Genomic DNA, 22951 nt, shown 5'->3' with positions numbered 1-22951 from the left:
ACCCCTCAAGGGGAGTTGATGAACGTACTTCGCGTATCAATCGTTCACATATGTCGGCATTTTGTTTCTGGAGCGACGTCAACAAAGTGGAAGAATGCTCGGCCGACATAGTAACATTGCTTGGATCTCCGTCTCGCTGGCTATCACTCAAACTAACCCTTTTTGCAGTTTATATACAGGGTGGAATTTTGTACTGCCACTAACTATTTATTACAGACGCTATAGCAGAACTGATATACCGCGATAATCTTCCTTTCAGCGTGGTCGAAGGAGAAGGGTTTGGAAAATTGATTAAATTACTTGCACCATTATATAAAATCCCATGTCGCAAAACGATAACCGGCATTATTGATGGAAAATACGAGAAAAAGCTATGAAATTAATCAAAAAGTTTCAATCCATTACCAATATATGTTTAAGATTGACGAATGGAAGGATTTACAAATGAAGAGCTATCTGGGAGTAACTATACATTATATCAAAAATTTTAAGATTGTTGCTTTCAATATAGCTTGTGAGCCACTTTCGGAGAATCATGCCGGCGAATATTTATCAACCACCATTAAAAATGGGAAAAATGGGAAATACCCGATGAAAAAATTGTGGCCGTCACTACCAACATTGTGCAAATATAGTGAAAGCCATTGAATTAGCATTTGGCAGAGCAAAGTATATTCGTTGCATGGCTCATACATTAAACCTTGTTGTGCAAAAAAATTCAGTTATGGTGAATGAAATTAAAATATTCATTGGACCAATTTAGAATCTCTAAAGACTGATAAAATATACTGGAAGGAAAAATTAAACACCTGGTAGGAGATGTTTCAACGCGGTGGAATGACCGAAGTGCGCATTCTGTCCAGCTAGTTCCTTGGTTGCAGAGATAACAAATCTGAAAACGCATGCAGAGTCAAAAAAAAAACATATAAAAAACAAACCAAGTTCATCACGCCTACAATGCCCAAAATTTTCTTCATTTGGTTTCAAGACGGGCACAACTCCAAAAACAAACAAAAGGATCGAGCTGAAATTAAACTGGCTGCATTTTTTGCAGAACACTGTATTGATTTTTCTGTGGCCGACCACTTGACTGAAAAGAAATTATTCCTGATTCCAAATTAGTACAAGAAATTGAACTGAAGCGTACTAAAATCACAGCAGTTGTAAAAATGTTATTGGAGAAGGGCACAAATTTGGTGTGTAAATTAAAATCAGCTAAGTTTTCTGCGCTTACTGATGAGACTACGAACGTGTCCTCGATCAAAATGGCTTGTGTTGTAGTACGCTATTTCGATGTCGATGCTCAGAAAATCTGCAGAATATTCTGGGAACTGTTGATTTTTAAAGAGACTGAAACAGGCACCGATGAAGTTCCTACAGCGAACGCTGAAAATATATACAGAGCTCTGGCAGATTCTTTTACCAGGCGTAATGGGCGCTACATACCTTCAGTTTTAACTGTACAGTCAAACTGTACAGATAAATCGTTAGGTGTGTGGAACGTACAGTTGAACTGTACAGTTTAACTGAGATCTAATCAAAATATCAACAGATAAATCTGTACAGATAGAACTGTACAGTGATAACTGAGAGTGTGTAGTCGAAAACTGTGCAGTTTCGTCAGTTTTGTCGTGGCGAGCGTGAAGTGAATACGTATTTTGTCGTTTTTATTCGTTTTCTCGTTTTCTTCTATTTTTTTCTTCTATTTTTTTCGTTTTCTTCTATTTTCATTTAACACACACATTAGCCCTACGATCGCTAAAGCGTCGTCTCTGGAGGCCATATTGATAAAAACTGAAAGGTCGCGCGTTTTTGCTTGAAGGTGTGTAGGCTGTATGGACTTACGATTTATCTGTACAGTTGGACTGTACAGTTAAATCGCAGAGTTAAAACTGAAGGTATGTAGCGCCTATAATGTGCCACTCACGAACTGTTACATAAGGTATTGTATTAATCTGTGCATATTGTGTATAGTAATATCCTAATGTCAACGTCTTGTCCTCTGTCACTTGTCACTGTGCGCTGTCTTGATATAATGTCATAATGTCTGTGTCATGTGAATTGCGAATAAAGTCGAATCTAAAAGCATCCATCTTTTATTACATCTATACCAATGAAATACGAACATGATTGGCTTTTGATCGGACGGATGTAACGTAATGGTGACCATATACGCTACGAGAAATCGTTGCAATCAGACTGTACAGTTCGAGCGGTACAGTTTATCGTACATGGCATACAAGCTATATACGCTACGAGAAATCGTTACGATCAGACGGTACAATAAACGGTGCCGACGCACACGTGTCAGCGATGGCTTCGACGGACGACGTTTTAGCAGTTGTTGGATTAATATTCGCCCTGAAGGAAAAAAAAGTGAAGCGGAAAAATCGTAGCATCTGGTGCAAAGAATGGCTAATGAAAAGAAGAGTTCATTCTCATGTCAATTTGTTGGCGGAATTAAAGATGTTTCCAAAAGACTGGCATAATTTTTTAAGAATGGATCATGATACGTACTTACATCTACTGAATATGGTAGCACCAATTATCGAGAAGCAAGACACTATTATGAGAAATGCTATTCCACCCCATGACAGGCTTGTAGCTACTTTGAGGTTTTTATCAACAGGAAGAAATTATGAAGATTTGAAATTCTCTAGTATTATTTCATCTCAAGCCTTGGGTCGCATAATACCGGAAACTTGTAAAGCAATATATAAGGTTCTCCGCAAAGAATATTTTAAGGTAAGAAATAAAAAACTACTAATTACTTAGAATATAATGTTTATTAATTTGTACTTATCATAATAATGACGGTTTATTAATTTGTATTAATATCAAAAGTAGTTAAATAAGCAGCCGCTGAATTTTGTATTTGTTGGGATTGAACTTGTTGAGAAGTTTGCAGAATTGACTGGGAACCTAAATGAGTTTGGATTTCAAAATTTGAATTCTGATAAGGGCTAGGAATGTTTAAATCAGGGCTGGGAGTATGTGAAACGGGGCTGGGAACATTGTAACTATAATTAGTGAAACGCACACTGGTTGAATCAGTCACTTGGTGTGAAATAGTCAAATTTTCCATCTCTGCCAGAAATAATGTTTCGTTAATTATTTTTTCGGCCAATATACGTTGATGTTTTGTGAGGTCTCTCAGCTTAGCTGCAACGTTTGCTCCAAATTCATTACTAATTGCTGGCCTTTTGAAATGGTTTTGAACAGACTGTAAAACTTCAGTAGTTAGGATTTCATTTGCATTCCTTTTTGAACAACTCCTATTAAATGATGTGTTTGCAATCGAACGAGTCTCTGGAGTTGACTGTGTGGCTGTAGGTGACTGTGAGGTTGACTGGGCGGCTGGAGATGACTCTGAAGTTGACTGGGCGGCTGGAGATGACTGTGAAGTTGACTGGGCGGCCAGAGATGACTGTGCTTCACTTTCAATTTCCTGAAAGAACAATTAATTTTTTTACAGTTCCCACGCTCGGAAGAAGAATGGAAGGATGTGGCCAAAGTGTTTGAAAAGAGATGGAATTTTCCGCATTGTTTAGGCGCAATGGATGGTAAACACATAGCAATTTTTCTTCCAGCTGGATGTGGCTCAGAGTATTTCAACTATAAAAACCATCATAGCATGGTATTATTCGCAATCGTTGATGGAAATTATCGATTTATTTTATGTGATTTTGGAACCAATGGAAGAATTTCAGATGGTGGAGTACTCAAAAACACTATGTTTTTTCAAAAACTTGATAATAATCTGTTGTGTATTCCAACCGACACAGTTGTCGCAAATAGCACTAGAAAGTTGCCTTATGTGTTTGTGGCTGATGATGCATTTCCACTTAGAACAGATTTAATTAAACCATTTAGGCAAGCAGACTTAACCACAAATAAAACCAGAATTCTAAATTACCGTGTATCACGAGCAAGGCGCATTGTCGAAAATGCGTTTGGGATCTTAGCATCTCGATTTAGAATTTTTCACACAAAAATTAGTATTGATCCGAAGAGAATAGAGTCTGTCGTGATGGCCAGTTGTGCTTTACATAATTTTTTAATGAAGACGTCAGAAAGTTCTTACTGTCAACGAGAATGCTTCGACGTAGAAAATGTTGATGAAGGGTCAATAACCCAAGGATATGATACACTGGATTCAGCCATAGTTAATTTACAAAGAAGAAATCTTGGTAATACCTCAATTGCAGCAAAAAAAGTCAGAGAAGAGTACATGGAATACTTTGCAAGTGAAGGCAGCGTTCCGTGGCAAAATAATTTTATACGTTAACTATTCTATGCTTAAACAGAAGCTTTAAGAATAAAACATTTAATAAAAAAAGTTGCTTAGTTTTATTTAAATACCTACACGTTAATTCACTAAGTATTAATATGTAGGTACGTATTTTTTTCGAGACTGCTACCATAGTACACTGCTTAGCAGCACAGTTAGCAGTGACTGCTACAGTACGATTCAAACTTTACTCGTATGTCCTCGCGAACTTCGTGCGTGTCCATGCGCAGAGTACAATATTAGGTACAATATAATATTACAATATTACAAAAAAAATGTCAAAAGTAGCCAAATCATTCTTTAGTTGATTGTACCAGCGCAAACTTCACTCGCAGCTAACTTCCGCGGGACATAAAGTTTGCATCGGACTGTACAACGTGAAAGAAGGAAGAATTCATGTAATAATATAAATAACTAAGTACTTATAGAGCATGTCTCAGTATGGTGGATTTGCTTATCATATATTCACATTACCATATTAAATTTAGTGCTATTCTACTCTGCTGGCACCACAGGGCTAAAAACTATAGAAGAAAATATAAAAAAAATCATAAGAAAAGCCGACCTTATTGGAACAGTCTGTTTAATAATCACGCAAATAACTTACCTCGTTGTCTGTTGATTCGTCATCCATATTTGAGCATGAATGTCTGGGTTCAACTTGGTCGTCCAAAAACAGCAACATAGAGTAATACCATAATTTTGGTTTATATACTTCTTGGGTTCCTGCTCCTGATTTCTTCGAATCAGCGATCTTCTTACGCTCTTTTTTGTATGTAGAGCGAATGTTGTTTATTTTTTTTACAACAGCATCTTTGTCAGCACTAGGGTCTATTATTTTTAATTTTTCAATCAGCTTAGTGTACGCCGAACGTTTTAATTCACGATTGTGATACTCTTTGCCTTTAGTATTCCAAAGACAAGGTTCACTGCGATATAATTCAATAAACTCTTCTAGCCATTCGCGATTAGTTTGAGACGCCATGACGCGTGCGCACGTCCACCCGAACTGCGACTGACGACAAAACTGAACACGAAAACTGAACGAGCGCATACACGTTACGATCAGTCGGCACAGTTCTTCCGATTCCGATTAATCAATTGAAATTTTTGTATTGTTCCGTTCGACTGCACAGTCTTAAAAAATCGGTCGAAACTGTACAGTTTTATAACATACATGTAGCGATTTATTGTTACCGTTCGAACTGTACAGTCCGATCGTAACGATTTCTCGTTGCGTATATGGCCACTTTAAGGTAGACCCTGAAAATAAGTAATTCCAAATACACGTCCCACGTCATAAGAAATGCGCAAAACATTAACATTTTTAAACGAAAAATGAAAAGCTGGCTTGTCGAGGAGTCTTTCTATAGTTATAATGAATTCCTACTTAGAAAGATTGAAAACAAAATTGATTATTAATATTTATTATTGTATTTTATTCTATATTTTTAAGAAAAATTTGTGACATTTTACGATAAAAAATAATTTGAATTATTGGATTGACGTATAATGTATATTATCAAGAATAAATGACTATGACTATGACTATGACTACATGACGAGGGAATGTATCTCGGCATTCAAGTATATGATTTGTTCAGCATTTCATATACTTGAATTCCGAGATGTAGCCGAACACTCTGATGTGGTCAGGCAGCCCACGAAAAAGCACTGTTCTATACAAGCTGCAGAAATTTCCTCAGGACTGGTGCCTTAGAAATAAAAAAACGTTACGACATGGAAGACCCTGTGCTGTCGAAACTCCAACCTCTAGGACCAGCATCAGCTCTCTCCAACAATTTCAGAGATCAGTTCCCAACATTGATGCCCCTTATGGAAGTCGTACCTTGCATAAGTGCATCTTTTAGTGATAGCCAAAAACAACAGATAGACGATCAATGGAGAAGATTGCCTATTGCGAAAGTTCGCTATCCTGAACGTCTTCAAGATACTAATGAGCCTGATGAGTTCTGGGCATTGTTGTACAAAACAGATTTCTTTGAATTGGCCAGTTTTGCACTCGCAGTCCTGTCTTTGCCTCATGCACGTGCAGACTGTGAGCGGGTTTTCAGTAAAACTCATTTAATTAAAACAGACCTCAGAAATCGTCTTATCACAGAAACAGTTGATAGTACACTATTAGCTGCCGATGGTGCTAAAGGCCCAAAACGTGAAGGAAATTGTATACATTTTGAACCATCTAAAGAAATGTATTCAAGAATGACATCGGAAATTCTACATACAAAAGATGATTTCACCAATGTCCCGGATATGGAATATTAATATAATTAAATAAAAAATAATAAATAATAAAAAATAATTTTGAACCTAGTATAGTAGTAGTAGTAGTAGTAGAACTCATCCAATTTCGTGATAAAACATAAAATGTAATAAATCTTCGCTATTTTCTTGCAATTTTATCTTTTTATTTTTAATAGGAGCATAGGGGAAGGCAGGGTAATTACGAACACCTAAAGGAGTTTTGAAATAAATCGAAATATATTATATTTAGATTAACTTTAATAGCTTTTTCTGAAAGATAAATTATAATACTTTAGACTAATACCTACAAACAACAATATTAATTTGTGTTTATATAATCAACTTTTATAAGAAAAACAAAACCCTCAGTGTTCGTGTTTACCCGACACTGGTCGGGCAATCACGGACACCTAGTGGGGCAATTACGATCGTTCGTAATTGACCCAGACTAGCCTAAGAATGAGATCACGTACGACAGATTAATTACGATTAAACTTAAGTTTGAGATCTTATTGGCCGGCAAAGATCACAACAGTATATCCGAGCGAAGATGATTGCCCGTCTGTACACTTATTATGGGCCCAATTTTCACAAACGTAGCATTGGATCCATTTCTCACCAAGTGGGCTATCGTCGTATTTTTCATTGCAAAAAATGCAATAATAGTCTTTAATAAGTGCAATAATAGATTTTCTACCACACCTCGGTTGTTTTATGACTGTCTTTTTCATATGATCAAATATTGTAGTTTTAGGTACCGAATACAAAGTAGACGCTTTGCCTAAGCTTAACTTTTTATTCTTAACATCATCAATGGCTCTTTTAAGATCTTCAACGTTATATTTCGTTTCCGTTTTCCTTTTGTAATTCCGCAGCATCTAAAACAAATAAGACATAAAATGGAGAATGTCCCCTAATTTTAATTAAAAGGAAACAACACTAACTTATCAAGTGAAAGAACCGATTTTTTATTCTAGGTTGGGGCAATGCCGAACATTCGTAATTGACCCGCTCAATTCGTTCGCCAATAAAACAATAATAGTTCGGTAATAAAACAAAAAAATATTTTATAATTTTAGGTTATATTTGCCTGGCCGCGTGTAATTAGTCGTAATAGAATCTTCAATTACCAATTATTTATGTATATAAATGTCATGTTAGAACTATTATTACTTGATGAGTTACACCGTGATTCATTTATATAAAAATTGTAACGAAAATAAGTAAATATTTGAATTAATTTTACCTTGAATGTTATGTGCTGTTATCGCTTGGCACTAGTAATGGCGTCATTTTTAAGATGGCGATGAGTAAAATAATGTTATCTCTTTCTAACATAGTGCAATAGCTGCGTTCGCGATTACCCAGCGTTCGTAATTACTCTGCCTTCCCCTAAATCAGTCTCTTGTTTACAATAATTGGAAAAATAAGTTTATTTAAGACGACTATTTTTTGAGTTATAGGTTAAAAACAAAACCTTCTTAACTCACACAACTTCGCGATAATCACTTTAAGTCCGTGATACATACTTGGCTAATTACGTTATCACGGAATTGCAGAAGTTTTTAATTTTTTTTTGCCACGAAATTAGAAAAATATTTCCAAATAAACTACTAAGCTGCATCTTTCGCATTTATATAGAAATATGTTTCTGATTTCGTGACAAATAAATCAAAAACTCATTGAGTTGGCACATTCGAGCTAATAAATATCTTCGTCGCTATCTGTGATACTGCAAGCATCGCACATGAAAATTTGTTGTTGGCATCCTTTTGGTACATCTTGGCTTTGGCAATGTACATGATAGGGAAACGTGCAAAATGAACAAGTTATCCACTCAGCTCCATTTTTTGAAGACACATCTTCAGAGTATTGTCTTTTACACGTGTGACATGTCCAATCATCATTTGTATCTTCTGTTACTGATAATTTTTGCTTCTTTTGAGTAACTATAGTTTAGTTTTTCCCTTGACGGTTGCAGATACGGACATTTTTCTCGTATTTTCGTGTATTGGATGTTGTGTGTGATCCAACAGCATTGATGGCAGCTAGTACTGTGGTGGTGGTACCCTTTTCGGCGTATGTCCGATTATAAACATACTTTTTTCCAATCTTTGATACTATTTTTGAAGGTTTGTTAACAAACATTAAGCCCGGAATAATTTAACCTTTCGGCAATAGCATTTTCTATCGACAAAATTCCGAGATCGGACAGTCTTTCCTGACCCATAGTAGACCGTAGGTAAGTTTTAATAAGTTTCAATTTACTGAAACTTCGTTCTCCTTTGGCAACAGTTACAGGCACAGTTAGTAAGATACGAAGCGCTGCTCATACATTAGGGAAAATATCTTGCCAATCATTTTTTTTTATAAGTTGAAGAACTTTTATTGGCTCTCCTGATTGAAGATTATTTAATAATGGCTTTTGGCTTACAAGTTCTTCAACCAATTCTTGTCCAGATATGTCACATTTTTCTCCATCGGTTAAAGTGATTTGTAAATCAGCACAAAATTTTTCCAACATGGATTTTTCTGGAATATTTTTTATGTTGTATAAAAAAGACCACGTATCGTTGAATTTTGACAGTTGTTGAAAACGTGTAATCAATGTATTCTCAATAATATCTATCATCGGGTAAAAAACGTTCATTTCATATAATTCCTCCGGGTCAGTTGGTGTTTCATCTACAGCTTCGTATTCAAATAACCGTTTCTTTCTTCGAGATCGGACTGCCTTAAAAACTGGATTTATTTCAGCTAGAGTTGCTATTTCCTTAGCTGTAATTACAGCTGACGAAAAACTACGACGGCACTGTTTCACGAATTCCGAACAGTTTTTCAGTAAGGTACCTGCAGCAAACAAGGCCACCTTAATTCAAAACTAAATATTTTGAATATTTAAACGATATGAATAAAAACCATGACATCAGACAAATATTTTCTTTATTAAGTGTTCAAATAAGTATAATTTTTTGGGTTTCACTCGTAATTTTACCTCACAAATAAGCCTTTTTAAAACCCTCTTTGTGGCCCTTATTAAAATCAGATGGTTTAAAAAGGACCGTATCAAAAAATATTTTTATTAAGCTTTATCATTACAAACACAACATCTTCTATTTTCCGCTAACGTCAATTTTCATTTTCTAACAAATCAAGCTTTCAACAAATCGTATTTTATCAGAAAAACACGGATGAGCCTTATTAGAATAACGTAACAAAAATTTGTATTAAAAAGTATTTAATAAAATAATATAACAAAAATATTCATAATTCTGAAGAATATGTTCATAACACTATTTAAATCTTTACAAAAAAAAACAAAAAAAATTAAACTTTTTTTATAAATATAAAAAATTGTGGCCCTTATTAGACTAATGAGATCTAATATTATGAGATTGTGTTAAAATTAACTTATCATTAAGTGTGTATTCACATGTACCACAACCACACCACGTCGCAGCGACAAAATGTGGTCAAGCTGTGGTTACGTGTGAATAGTGTCGCAGCGGCATTTTGCAGTTGCGTTGTGGTACCGACAAAATGTGATGTGGCTGCGCGTTGTCGCTGTCGTTGCAATGTGGTAACCGCGTGGTCATGTACAGTTATACTCCGGCTTTCGTAGAGAAAACACGGCTTGACTGAACGTAGTCATGGAGGAAAGATTGTTGTTGCTATCCTTGTTATGGCTTTTATTAATAAGAAGAAGACGACGACATCAGCGTATTCGTCGAAATAGAATTTATTGGGTACATCCTTTATTGGAAAACAAAAGTCAAAGCCAATTTCGTACTGATTATCCTAAACTTCGAAGGTTCAAGAAGAAATTTTATAAAAAATTTAGAATGAACAAGCATACATTTGACTACTTGTTAAATGAACTGAATAGTGAGTTGCAAAAAAAAGACACGGCCATGAGAAAAAGCATACCATCTGTTGAACGTCTGGCAATGACATTGAGGTGAGTAAATTTTTTTTATAGTTAATTATTTTTAAGGACTTAGAAAATATAATTAGTTCCATCTACCGGGCAGATGAAGCTAATTTATAAAATATAAAATACAGGTGCAAATTAAGAGGCCGTACCTACCTGGTTTTGCTCGCGGCACTAGCGCCACTTTCATTAAAAAATTATATCTTTTTATTTAAGGCATAGATAAAAAATCTGTCTCAGCCAATTTTTAAATTTAGCAAAAAAACAAATTGCTGAAAAGTGGCTGATTTTTTATCTATGCCTAAAATAAAAAGATATTAATATTTTAATGAAAGTGGCGCTAGTGTTGCGAGCAAAACCAGTACGGCCTCTTAATTCATTAACAATAAAAAGTAAGATTATGATTGTGGGCACGTTTCATATAGTTTCCTATTATTACAACAGTATGCATGTACAGTCAGCGCCATATCGACCTACCCTTAGCTGTCAAATTTCTGCAACTGAATTTCAACCTAATTTCAAACGCATAGAGATCAACATCAGTTGTGGTTTTTTTCACAGATTTTCGTAGGTCGATGTGCGCTGACTGTACGTTACGCACACGCCACGCATTCGGTCTGCTCAGGCCTTTATTATTTGATGTGTTAATTTGCAAATGAGTTACTTTGCAACTGTGGTAGGGAGGATAGGAAGGCGAAAACAAAGAGCGTACTTATATATTTTGATTTATTGTCATTCAAAAATCAACAGAGTAGGTAATTAATCAGTTAATCTCCGAAAATATCCGTTATAATCGGATCATTATAGTTTGAAGCCTGAGAAGAGACGCTGAGTGGAGATTCTGGTACTGAAATATCTCTTGGTGTGGATGCAGTACGCAAATTGCGAAGCTGTGGAGAGCCTGTTTCCATATCCGGCCGATACCTAGACGTTGATGGTCGTTCGTACGGTTGGTACGCTTGTGTCGTATACCCCTGTCCATATTCACTGTAATTATCATTACGTGTAGTTGTAGGTGTATGATATTTTTGAATTACATTCAATATTTCTATCGTATAAAGATAGCAAAAAATGCATATCACTGTCACAGGACTTGTCACGTTCCTGTGTAGTGTAGTTACTTGTATGTGCAGTTACTTGATCGCTCAAATGACTTGTTATTTTTTTTATTAACCCATATTCTGCATCATCTTTTTTTCTTTGGATATTTTTTGGTCTCTTCCAAACTTCAGAGTCACTCGTTTCAGTAGTATTATCGTCTTCATTATCGATTTGTTCGATGTCATCGTCTTTGTTTTGTACTGGTAGAGACGATGTTGTATTTCGATTTTCAGACAATGGCTTTAAAAATAATAATTGACTAAAGTAGTAGTATCTCTTTGAACTACCTGCTGAACCGCTTCTCTGTGAATTTTGTTTTTTAAGGTCTCTGTTGAAAGAGTCTCTTAAGCTTTTCCATTTTCTTTGTAAGTTGGCAGCTGAAAAATTAATTGTTAAATTGAAATTTGTAGAAAAGTAAGTTGGTAGTTAAATTTGAAAATAACATATAAAATAATAATAATAATATTTTACAATATCGAAATTACAGTGATCAGATCATATAATGAACTCAGTATTGAAGATAATTTCTGTATATTTAAATATCCATGTTAATAGTTTCAAGTTATTCTTAAATCTATGACAGCCAAGCATCTTTATATAGTTTGATAAATGATTAGTTTTTCTTATACCCGGTGGCATAAGCGCTTTTCTTAATATAATTATTTAATGTATTACTACTACACTACTACACGTTATGTAATATATAAATAAGTAGTATTTAATATTTAACATATTTTGAAATTTTACCATATTAAAATTAACTGGATTTATTTTACATTAGTCCAGTATAATGTAAGATCGATCATTTCCCAAAATGTCATCAGCCTATTGAATGGTGTTAAAAAGGTTGAAATACCTAATACTTTAAGGGGTCGTTGTACCCTTCAACACGAGCTACTTTTACTATGGGGACACATATACCTACATGACCTAAATGTATGAAACAGCTGATTTTTTACGATTTCGTATGTGTGTCCCCATAGTAAAAGTTGTTCATATTCTTGAGTACAGTACAATGACCCCAGTGTTATTTATTTCAACCTTTTGTAACACCCTGTATAATTCCATTTCAGTATTATTTGTTTTTAATATAATTTTTTTGTTATAGATATTTGGCAACGGGGTGTTCGTTTGAAGATCTCGCCAATTTTTTTAAATGTGGTACTTCAACTGCTAGCAAAATTGTCCACGACGTGTGCCGCCTGATTTGGGATAAATTACAGCCTATTCATTTACCAACATGTAATAAAACAATGTGGCTTGATATTGCGAACAAATTTAAAAAGAAAGCAAATTTTCCAAACTGCTTAGGGGCTGTAGATGGGAAACATATTAGGATTATTCATCCACCACGCAGTGGTTCATTATTCTTTAATTATAAACATTTCTTTTCTATTGTTTTAATGGCCGTATGTGACGCCGATTATTTATTCGTGTATGTTGATGTAGGAGCCTACGGTAAAACTTCCGATTCAACTATTTGGAGGGACTGCAGTTTATATGATGCAATGGAAAGAAATGATTTAGATCTACCTGGACCGCAAGCAATTACCCCTGTAGGTAGGCCCCTGGACAGCAAATAAACCGGGCCACCCGCTACCTTGGAACTCTGACTCGATTTTCTCAAAAAGTATAAAACTTAGAACTTTCAAAGTTATACCCACGGAAAGTGCGTTTCATAGTGATTATTTGACTATAAAATTATTCTAAAGTACCGTCAACTTACATTATAATCAAGCAACAAACACAATGCTAACGATTTGCGCTGTTTTGACTAGAGGTCGTGATTTGATTTTTTTTTTCTACTTTGAGGGTATTTCGATATTTCTTATCATTTCTTTAGTTTTAGTCCATCTTTTGCTCAGACGCGTGTATTTTGGCTACTCTTTTCGGTTAATAATGGATACGACACCTCAGGAAGCAGCTCAAACTGTAGCACTAATTCAAGCAGGTGTTGCGCAACGTGAGGTCGCTCGAAGACTTGGAATCAGCAGATCTTCGGTACAACGAGTTTACAGACGATACCTAGAGACTGGAGCATTCGATCGCCGTCCAGGTACGGGCAGATCCAGGGCTACATCAGCAGCAGATGATCGTTATATCCAACTTACTGTTCTGCGAAATCGCCGCCTCAACGCAGTTCAAGTCCAACGAAATTTGCGTGACGAACGCCAAGTGGTCATAAGTTCAGATACCGTTAGAAGGAGACTTGCTGAACGGAACCTGACCCCAAAGAGAGCTGCAACAGGCCCAGCATTAACGGTAACCCACCGCCGAGCACGACATGAATTTGCTCGAGAGCATAGGGATTGGACGTTAGAGCAGTGGGGTCATGTACTCTTCACTGATGAGACCAGGGTGAGTCTACATGGAAGTGATCGACGTCAAAGAGTATATCGTCGCCCTGGAGAACGTTATTCTCAGTGTTGCATCGAAGAAACTGTTGCCTATGGAGGAGGATCTGTAATGGTATGGGGCGGCTTTTCGTTAACCGCGCGTACAGCGTTAGTTTTCGTCGAACCGACGGGCCGTACACGTGGATTGACTTCTCATCGCTACATTACTGAAATCCTCGCAGACCATGTGCTACCTTATGCAGGATATCGATACCTCTGGGCTCAAAGGTCGTAAAGGACAAAACGCTACTTTTCAGGAGGAGCAAAAAACGAAAAAAATAAAATTCTTTTTGCTCTAGCATCTTAGTTTCTTTAGCTATTTAAATGAAACCTAAGAAGAAAGTGCTTAGAATTTATAGTATTTTCTAAGGCAGTGTTTGAAAACTGCCCTAGTACTGTATTTACCGAAATAGATTTCCTTTACGACCATAAATTTGAAAATAAATGTGCTTTACACCCTACAAATTTGCATCATATGCTACTACCTAAGAGCGTAAATCTACTTTACTGCACAAAATTGACCAAATTAGGGAAATAAACGACAAGTGTAACAATTTTTAGGTTCTTAAGGATCACCCGCTAAGGTATTATGTAAGGATAAAATGATAATTACAGTTTAGTATTAAATGGATTATGTAATTTTGTATGTAATTATGCATAAACTATTATATTTTCTCTAGAAATAATAATGAAAGATCATATTATTCAAAAAATACATAACGTTTTTAATCAAATTGAGATCGTTTATTTGGAATTGAACATGAAGCCTGACAAAAAATCTTATAAGTTATTTTGGTAACTAATGTACTTCTTCTTGCTCATCTTTGATCCACTCTCTTCTTTAATCTTATAATTAGTTTCACTTTTTTCTTAAACCAACTTTATAAACTAATGATGATTAATTTATTCATCTTCCTTTTCACTTTTTTCATCATCCTCTTCATCTGTTTCGTTCAAAGTTTCACGTATCTCAGAATCGAAAAAAGATTTCATAACGAATACAGGGAGTATTCGTTGTGAAATCTTTTAGGTATTGTTCCATTTTCACACATGTTTAATAGGTCTTTATATTTGGCAGCGGCTATTGGTAATCTACTATTGTATGGCTGCTTCACTACATCCATATCAATCACTGATTCATTGTTAATCTATTTTTCCCCCTTTTAACTGTCCCTTCTTCTTTTCTTTTCCTGTTCCTTTCTCTGGGGCTTTCTTGCATAATGTTACAGAGAGTCTCTCCTTCGTCTTCCATGGAATATTTGATAATTTTGTCTTCATGCTTTATTTTGAATGTGGCTACTCTGATATTTTTGAATTTAATATTTTTAAATTTCATTGGCTTGAATGTATTTGTAGCTAATTTATCGAATTTTAATAAATCAGAATATTGCATGACTGACTTTCTAAGGTCTCTGTCTTTTGCGGGTGGATTCAAAATAGCTAGGCCACTGCGAGGGACTCCATAATAAATAATTTTTCGCACTTCTCTTTCGATTACAGCATGAACTGTATCGACAGGCATGTAGGTATGGCCCGGGAATAAATAATTAATTTGAGTAACCTCCATATTAATTGCTGATTTTGAAAAGTGGTTCACGGCAGACAATACAGTTTAAATATTGTTTTGACCACAACATGAATCGAAGTACATTAGCAGATGTATTACGTCCATTTTGTCCTTTTCCTCAAGATATTTCGTTAAACAAGTTGCAATTTCCTTGCAACTTGTTTAACGAAACGCTCTTACCATCACATTCTTCCCACGTGTAACAATTAATATCCTGTGTGCGACTTTCAAAAATGGTGAAATTAAACACCCAATACTTTCTGGAATAATACATACGTATCATACTTTGTCCATATGGATTCAAAACTGCAGGTGACAGTGTCATTGTTAGGTGAATAAAGGGTTTGATGTATCTTAAATCGTTTATAAGTAGCTTTCTTCTCTTTACTATGAGAGTTACCTAAGTACCTCTTTGTCCTTTTTGCTCATACTTTGGTCTCTATTATTCTCTGCTTTGACGCAAATTAGACATTTATCCTTTTTAGGCACGTGAAAGCTTGTATTTCATACGTAATATTTCTTCGGCTAAAATTATTATTAGTTTTTCTTCTCTTTATTGGAGTCCTATAACTCCGAGCGCACTAACCAATCTTTTCTACGCTGGGAGTCTAGATACCAAAAATATTCGAATAGTCCTTAGTGGAAGCGCATAATTAGAATAAAACTAGGTAGTACAAGACGCTTGTATTTTGTTTATTTCAAATTGTAAGGATGTACAGGACAATTTGTAAACACGATGTCCTTTACATCCAAAATTTTGAGCTGCCATATTAACTATCTAAGGTGGTATAAGACAATTGATAATTTAACTGTATTTTACGCCCAAAGGTTTTTTTTTATACTTTGCTTTACTACCAAAAGGAATAGACTCTACTAATCAATGCTACTTACACCCATATTTTCACGGTAAACTTTGTTTAACGTACCAAATTATGTGGGTCGTAAAGGCATCTTTTTTACGAATTTCGTAAATCGGAATATACAGATCGATAGAGAATTAAAAACTGAGTAAAACAGTGTCAAAAAGTCATTTTCGGCCAAATGTCCTTTACGACCTTTGAGCCCAGAGGTATCGATATATCGGGCAAAATATGCAGTTAATGCATGATAATGCACGGCCTCACGTTGCTCATGTGGTGACCCAGTATCTTCGCGACGTCGGCATTCGTACGATGGACTGGCCAGCTCGGAGCCCGGACTTGAATCCGATAGAGCATTTATGGGATGAGCTGAAACGTCGGGTTCGAGCCCGGGTACCAGCTCCAACAAGGCTTCCAGAGCTGCGAATAGCAATCGAAGAGGAGTGGAATGCCATTCCTCAAGATTTCATCTTCAGGCTCGTGAGGTCGATGAATACGAGGATGCTGGCTGTTATCCGGGCAAGGGGAGGAAATACTAAATACTAACCAACATTTTTTTTTTAAATTTTTCTTTGTTTCTGGACTTAATTATTTTTTTCATTTTATGATTACTAACGATTAACATGGCTGGAAAACGACTCTTCCTTGTAAAATCCTTTCTAAACACTTAATTAATTGATTAATCCCAATGAATTTCCATTCAATTTAATCATCATGAAATGCACTTTCTGCAAGTATAATTTTGACAGTTGTAAGTTTTATACTTTTTGAGAAAATCGAATCAGACTTCCAAGGTAGCGGGTGGCCCGGTTTATTTGCTGTCCAGTGTAGTACGCAAGCGAGATGGTTATAAATTCGAAGACACTTTATCGATAACTTCAAATTTGTTACGAATGCATTCCTTTGAACAAAGTCATGACGGGATTCGAGCAGATTCTGTTAGAAATGAATTTGCCGACTATTTTGTGAGCCCTGAAGGTGAATTATCGTGGCAGTACAATAAAGCGTGAATGGTGTTGTTAGGTATACTCGGTTTAATAAATAGTAATTAATAAACTTACCGCACTGGTTTTTTTCTTTTGTTTCCTTATTATCAAAATCTTCATAAAACTTCATGCAAAGGGTTTCCCATGCTTTGTTTTTTAATATGCGATTGGAATACTCCTCTGTCCTTTGATCCCAAATGCATGGCAAATTGCGAATCTCCTCAATAAACATATCCGTGTCAAAAGTCTCCGAGTCGGACATTTTAATTTTTCGCACAACCACGCGGCAACACAGTACAACGCAGAATGAAAGGGGGGAGCGCAGGCGCCAGCTAGGCGCGCGCTGTTGATGACGTCATGTCGTGGCGATGTGGCCGCGGTGCCGCCGCCGGTGGTAACGTTGCCGTCGCGATGTGGTTGCGATGTGGTCGTATTACACAGGTGGTCGATAACAACGGCAAAATGTGGTACGTGTGAATTGTAATATTAATTTTCAATACAAAATATACGCCCGACCACATGGCGTCGTTGTGGTGTGGTTGTGGCTGTGGTGTGGTTGTGGTACGTGTGAATTGATCCTTAGTTTGAAAAATGGCACAACAGTATTAACTTAAACTATAGAGACTATATGAAAGAGATTTTCTCAGCTTTGGTCAGCTAATTGCACAAAGGACATTCAAAATCAATATCTTCTTTTGTCAGACCCACACAGTCTTCATGGAACCATCTTTTGCATTTTGGGCACTGGCGCATGTCTTCAAAACTCTCAGTGTTACAGGCATGACAGTACCATTTATCAGCAGGATCTATTTGGGTGTCACTAATTATTTTTATTTTCTGTCTATAACTTTGATTTGTTTGTTTCTGTCTTCTGTTTCTTAACTGTTGTTCTTTATTTTGTTTATTATCATTATTTTTCTTGACTGTGCGTGATTTTTCTACACATTTTTCGGTCTTCTTCTGTGATTGCTGTTCTATTTTATTTATTTTTGTTTGTCGCTGTTTGTTCTCTGTTCTTTTCTTATTTTGTTGTTTCGTATTATCATCCTTTTTATTCACTCTTTCTGCAAACAAATCTTTGGTCACTATCCGGGCTTTATAATTGATTGCCTTACGTCTTGGTTTCTTTTGTTTCACCTCAGCTAAATTCGGTGTTGGTATTAATTGTTGAAAAGGGGACTTTACAACTTTATTTGCTTTCAAACTTGATAAAGGCAAGTTGTCTTCTGAGTCACTTGTTGTTGCAGAACCCTCACGTACTTGTCTTGTGTTATACATCTCATTACACGTTCTCTGTTTTTTGGGAGTATGTTCTTGTCTTGATATTGGGTCCATATTTTCATCATCTGACGAACTGTATACATCACGGAAATACTGAGGGATAAGTTTTTGTCGAGGAATAAGTACTTCTGTAATAGAAGTATCAGATTCAGAGCTATAAATTATCGGTGGCCTTATTATTGCATGAGACTTACTACGTCCTATGGGTATGTTTGGATTTGGAAGTTCAGAATCTGATGAGCTATAATCAACTAACCGTCTTTTTACTACTGCACTAATTGAAACAGGTGAAAATAAGTCAATTTGATGTAGCAAAGATGGTGAACATGAATTATGATTTTCAAAGAAGACCTCGGTGGAATCTAAACTATTATCATCAGGCCTCTGCACTGCATGCTGTAAATTTATACGACTAGGACCAGGAGTTGGAGATATATTATGTTCTGTGGAAACATGTTCTAGCTCTGGTGGTCTCTCAGTCAAAACTGAGGGAGCATATGCTATATCTGGTATTGCTTCTGGATTGTAGGGATGAAGCCCAGTAGCTCTGAATCCACTGACTATGTTTTTGTGAGTCATACACTTTGACCATACTTTACTAAAAATTGAGTTAAATCGCGTTTTTGTTAATTTTTTGTCAGGATATTGATACAAAAATGATAAAGTCTGTGGGGTATATATTGACACACACAATTCTACACACTATTTATTTTTAATATTTATATTTACAATAATTATTATATGTATAGATGAGTATGAGCACGCGGAACAAACGCGTGCGACGTAGGTAGGCACGGCGAGAGACTGACTAGTTCGAAACACGATGCGCGCGCCCCGCGCCGCGGTCCGGTGCGGAGCACGGGGCAAGCAGAGATGGCGCGAGGTGTGGTCCCACCTCACGCGCGGCAGCGGTCTCGGTGTGAGCAACCGCCACAAGTCTCTTGATCCCAATAGTGTTCAAATGATTTGTTTACACTTTTGTCCAACGGCTGAAGTTCGTGTGTCGTATTAGAAGGTAAGCAGTATAAAACAATATCCTCTTCATCTGCTGCATCAACAATATCATAGTCGAGGTGGCAGGAAGCACCATCAAAAATTAACAGACACTTACCTTCGGGTTTATATTTTCCTAGATGACGAATAAAGTCTACAAATAATGACGAAGTCATGCTTCCTTTGGGAGCCATTTTTACAAGTGATCCAGCAGGTAAATTGTCACTGAATTCAGGTTTCTGTCTTTTTCCCTTAAATATTATCATTGGGGGAATCGGATTACCCAATGCGTTCACACAAGCTGCCACTGTTACGTTTTCTGCATGTTCAGGTGCAACCATATGAACTCTTTTTGATCCTTTTTTAGCTAAAACTGTTGGTTGTTTGTGTATAGTTAGCCTGCAACCTTTTTCGTCCATGTTAAACAAGCGCTGTGGATTTTCTCTGATATTTAGTAGTTCATATACTTTTTTATATTCTTCAAAATGTTTTGTTACAATTGGCTTATTTAATTTTTGTGCCCTGGCTGGGTTAAGAATCTGGACCTTACGTTTTGCAATGTCAGGGTGCCTTTTTAAAAATAATTTTAACCAATCTTTTCCAGCTCGTTTTAGAGATTCGTTAAATTTATTTGGTATGTTATTTTTTTCACAAAAAATAAATGCTTGATGTCGTATGATTTTTGGTGTCAAAGGAAAACCTATGGATGCAAGTCTTTTGATTCTCCATGCTAGGTCATTTTCTTGTTCTGCGGTCAAAACTGTGCGACGCCCTATTTGTTTTTCTATTTTTCCAGATTTCAGATGATTTACTAAAGTTCTTCTAGGAATACCATATGTCGTGGCCGCTTTACGTTGAGACATCACTCCTCCTTTAACGGCGTCCATGGCATTTTTTAACTGTTCCAATGTCCAGCTTCCACGAGCGATAGGTTCCATGGCTGGTGTCCTAAAAGCTGGCAAACGGATTTTATTTTGACGTAATTGACTTACTTCATTTCATTAAAACCCTATCTAAATAAGTATTTTTAGTTTTGGACATATACCTCAGAAAATATCATTTAAATGAAATGCAGTATCTAAAAATATTACAAGATTCGTAAGTTTAATAAGGGCCGGCCTCTATTACCTGCCCAGAATGTGGCTCTCATTAGACTCTTAGACTAGTTTTACAAAATCAAATGAAAAATTTACATAAAAAATTAAAATTAATGATTAACTTACCTTGATTTGTCCGGAATAACTTTTTTTTGAAATCCTTAACTAGAGATTACATTACATTTGTGTATTTTTGGCCTAAAAATTCTGCATTCATGCGAAGTTTTTTACTAATGAGTAGCGTAGACCTACTCGTCGGACGGCGTCGTGGCTACTGACAAGATGGTGGATCGCATGGGGTTGCGCGTTCGAAAATTAGCTTTCTGATTGGTTCTTTAGATGTGTGCGTGAAAGGAATCTAAATAAATGTATTAGAAATATGTTTTTGTAATAATGGACCTTGAAAGACACCGACCCTTGTTACCCGCAGGTACCTTAATTGTGATGCATTTTGTAGATTCATAGTTTTAGACTACATAGCTTTACTTACAATGTTTACTTGAAATAATATATCATCCCAAGCCACCATCGTAACTATGAATTCAAATTGCTCCATATTCTGAATCAGCGACAACGCCTCTGATGCTGCAACTGAGTCGTTAGTTTCTTCGTGCAGATTTTGAAGGGCATCGCGGACTGAAGTGTAGTTAAAGCGAACAGCGGCAAGACTAGAAACTCTACTCTCCCAGCGAGTTTCGCAAACTTTTTTTAACGATAATCCTTCTATGTGCTTGGATATCACTTGGTTGATCCAGAAAATAAAACGAATAATCTTTGGAGAAAACCAAATAAAGATACAGAAACGCCATAAATCTCTTGTCTCATAGAATGGCAAGGAATATTACTCTTGGCTGAGCAGAGGTAAACAAAACCATTGTCAACGCGACAATTTCGAAAGAGTGACTGAAGCCGTGTCAGATACAAATATCTGGAACTCCGACGAAACCAACCTGCCTTGTGAACGACCCTGGCTCAGTAAAGGTTTTGGTGAGGCTTGGGACCAAATATCCCGAGATTATACGAAACTCATCGAAAGCGTCGACATCAATAATGATATGTAGTTCTACAGCAAGAGAACTGGCACCTGTCTACGTTGTTTATGTATAAAGCCGAAAACATGTGGGAGACTTGGACTGAGAACGGGCCCGAAGGAGCTCGTTACAACCGTACCAAATCGGGCTGGTTCGACGCTCGGTGTTTTGAAGATTGGTTTCATTTTACGATGTAACCAATTTTACCGATAACTGAATATCGGTGCATTTGACATTGATACGGATACAATATGCAATAATATTGAATCAGAAAGTATGTTTTTTAAACGAATTCGATGGCACTTTGTTTACTAATGATAATTCATTAGTAAACAAAGTGCCATCAGAACCCGTCCCTGGTGATTTACTGGTAGTGAAAGAAAAACAAAAAATAATCTCAAACATCCCCTTTGATTACCAAAGTTTTAAATTACAACAAGCATCAAAGTCACTAGTAGGTAGAAACTGAGAGTAATAAAGAAAACGTCATGATGAATATTATGTACGATATGGATTTAAAATATGACGTAGATGACTGGGTTATTGTCAAATACAGAATAAATGAAAGTAGGCCCCATTTCGTTTATTATGTAGGGAAAATAATGGATAAAATTTTTGATACGCATGAATATAAAGTGGGTTTTTTTGAAAAAAAGCTGCGGGAAGAATATGAAGTTCGTTTGGCCGTCAATTACAGATGAAGATATTGAGCCCGAATCTCGAATCATTCAGCTATTAAATCAGCCTCACGAGAGCCGGAGGGGACAGTACACCTTCCATGATTTACCCAATATTAATTACAAATGAATCGTAAGGCATCTGTCAACCACTCTAAAGGGTCAATATCATTGATTATGTCAGCCACAGCAGATGGTGATTTCCTGCCGCCTTATGGGGTCTACAAGGCAGCTCATTTATACGATTCTTGGACCATGAGAGGACCGTATAATGCAAGGTATAACAGGTCATCTGGCTGGTTTGATGGCGACATTTTCGATGATTGGGTGAAAAGCATGGTCATCCCTTTCTTAGAAAAAAAAGAAAACAAGAAAATCTTGATAGGGGACGGTTTGTCGTCACACCTATCGATAGATGTCATAAAACCAGCGATGTAACGCCTTGGCACAGTCTTTTTGGGTCTTGACCTTGTTG

At 36.3% G+C, this 22951-nt stretch overlaps 4 protein-coding genes across 4 annotated transcripts; 1 reads left to right on the top strand and 3 right to left on the bottom strand.

Annotated features, from left to right (window-relative positions):
• Positions 1 to 2161: 2161 nt before the first annotated feature.
• LOC123865056 lies at positions 2162 to 4471 on the top strand. The gene is made up of 2 exons (XM_045905877.1): positions 2162 to 2745; positions 3476 to 4471. The coding sequence occupies exons 1-2, from the start codon at positions 2314 to 2316 to the stop codon at positions 4286 to 4288; spliced, it is 1245 nt and encodes a 414-aa protein (XP_045761833.1). The 5' UTR covers positions 2162 to 2313; the 3' UTR covers positions 4289 to 4471.
• On the bottom strand, positions 2752 to 5541 carry LOC123865057. The gene is made up of 2 exons (XM_045905878.1): positions 4899 to 5541; positions 2752 to 3448 (listed from the first exon to the last, which is right to left on the bottom strand). Exons 1-2 carry the CDS (start codon positions 5343 to 5345, stop codon positions 2822 to 2824), a joined length of 1074 nt encoding a protein of 357 aa, XP_045761834.1. The 5' UTR covers positions 5346 to 5541; the 3' UTR covers positions 2752 to 2821.
• A 5688-nt stretch (positions 5542 to 11229) lies between these two features.
• Positions 11230 to 17773, bottom strand: LOC123865210. Its single transcript, XM_045906095.1, has 2 exons — positions 17473 to 17773; positions 11230 to 11965 (listed from the first exon to the last, which is right to left on the bottom strand). Exons 1-2 carry the CDS (start codon positions 17657 to 17659, stop codon positions 11487 to 11489), a joined length of 666 nt encoding a protein of 221 aa, XP_045762051.1. The 5' UTR covers positions 17660 to 17773; the 3' UTR covers positions 11230 to 11486.
• Positions 17774 to 19574: 1801 nt separating this feature from the next.
• On the bottom strand, positions 19575 to 20655 carry LOC123865797 (tigger transposable element-derived protein 1-like). The gene has a single exon (XM_045907032.1). The coding sequence runs from the start codon at positions 20607 to 20609 to the stop codon at positions 19575 to 19577; it is 1035 nt and encodes a 344-aa protein (XP_045762988.1). The 5' UTR covers positions 20610 to 20655.
• Positions 20656 to 22951: the final 2296 nt, after the last annotated feature.

The sequence above is a fragment of the Maniola jurtina genome, chromosome 5 (genome assembly GCF_905333055.1).
Source record: "Maniola jurtina chromosome 5, ilManJurt1.1, whole genome shotgun sequence".
NCBI lineage: Eukaryota > Metazoa > Arthropoda > Insecta > Lepidoptera > Nymphalidae > Maniola > Maniola jurtina.
This window is presented reverse-complemented; position numbering and strand designations above follow the sequence as displayed.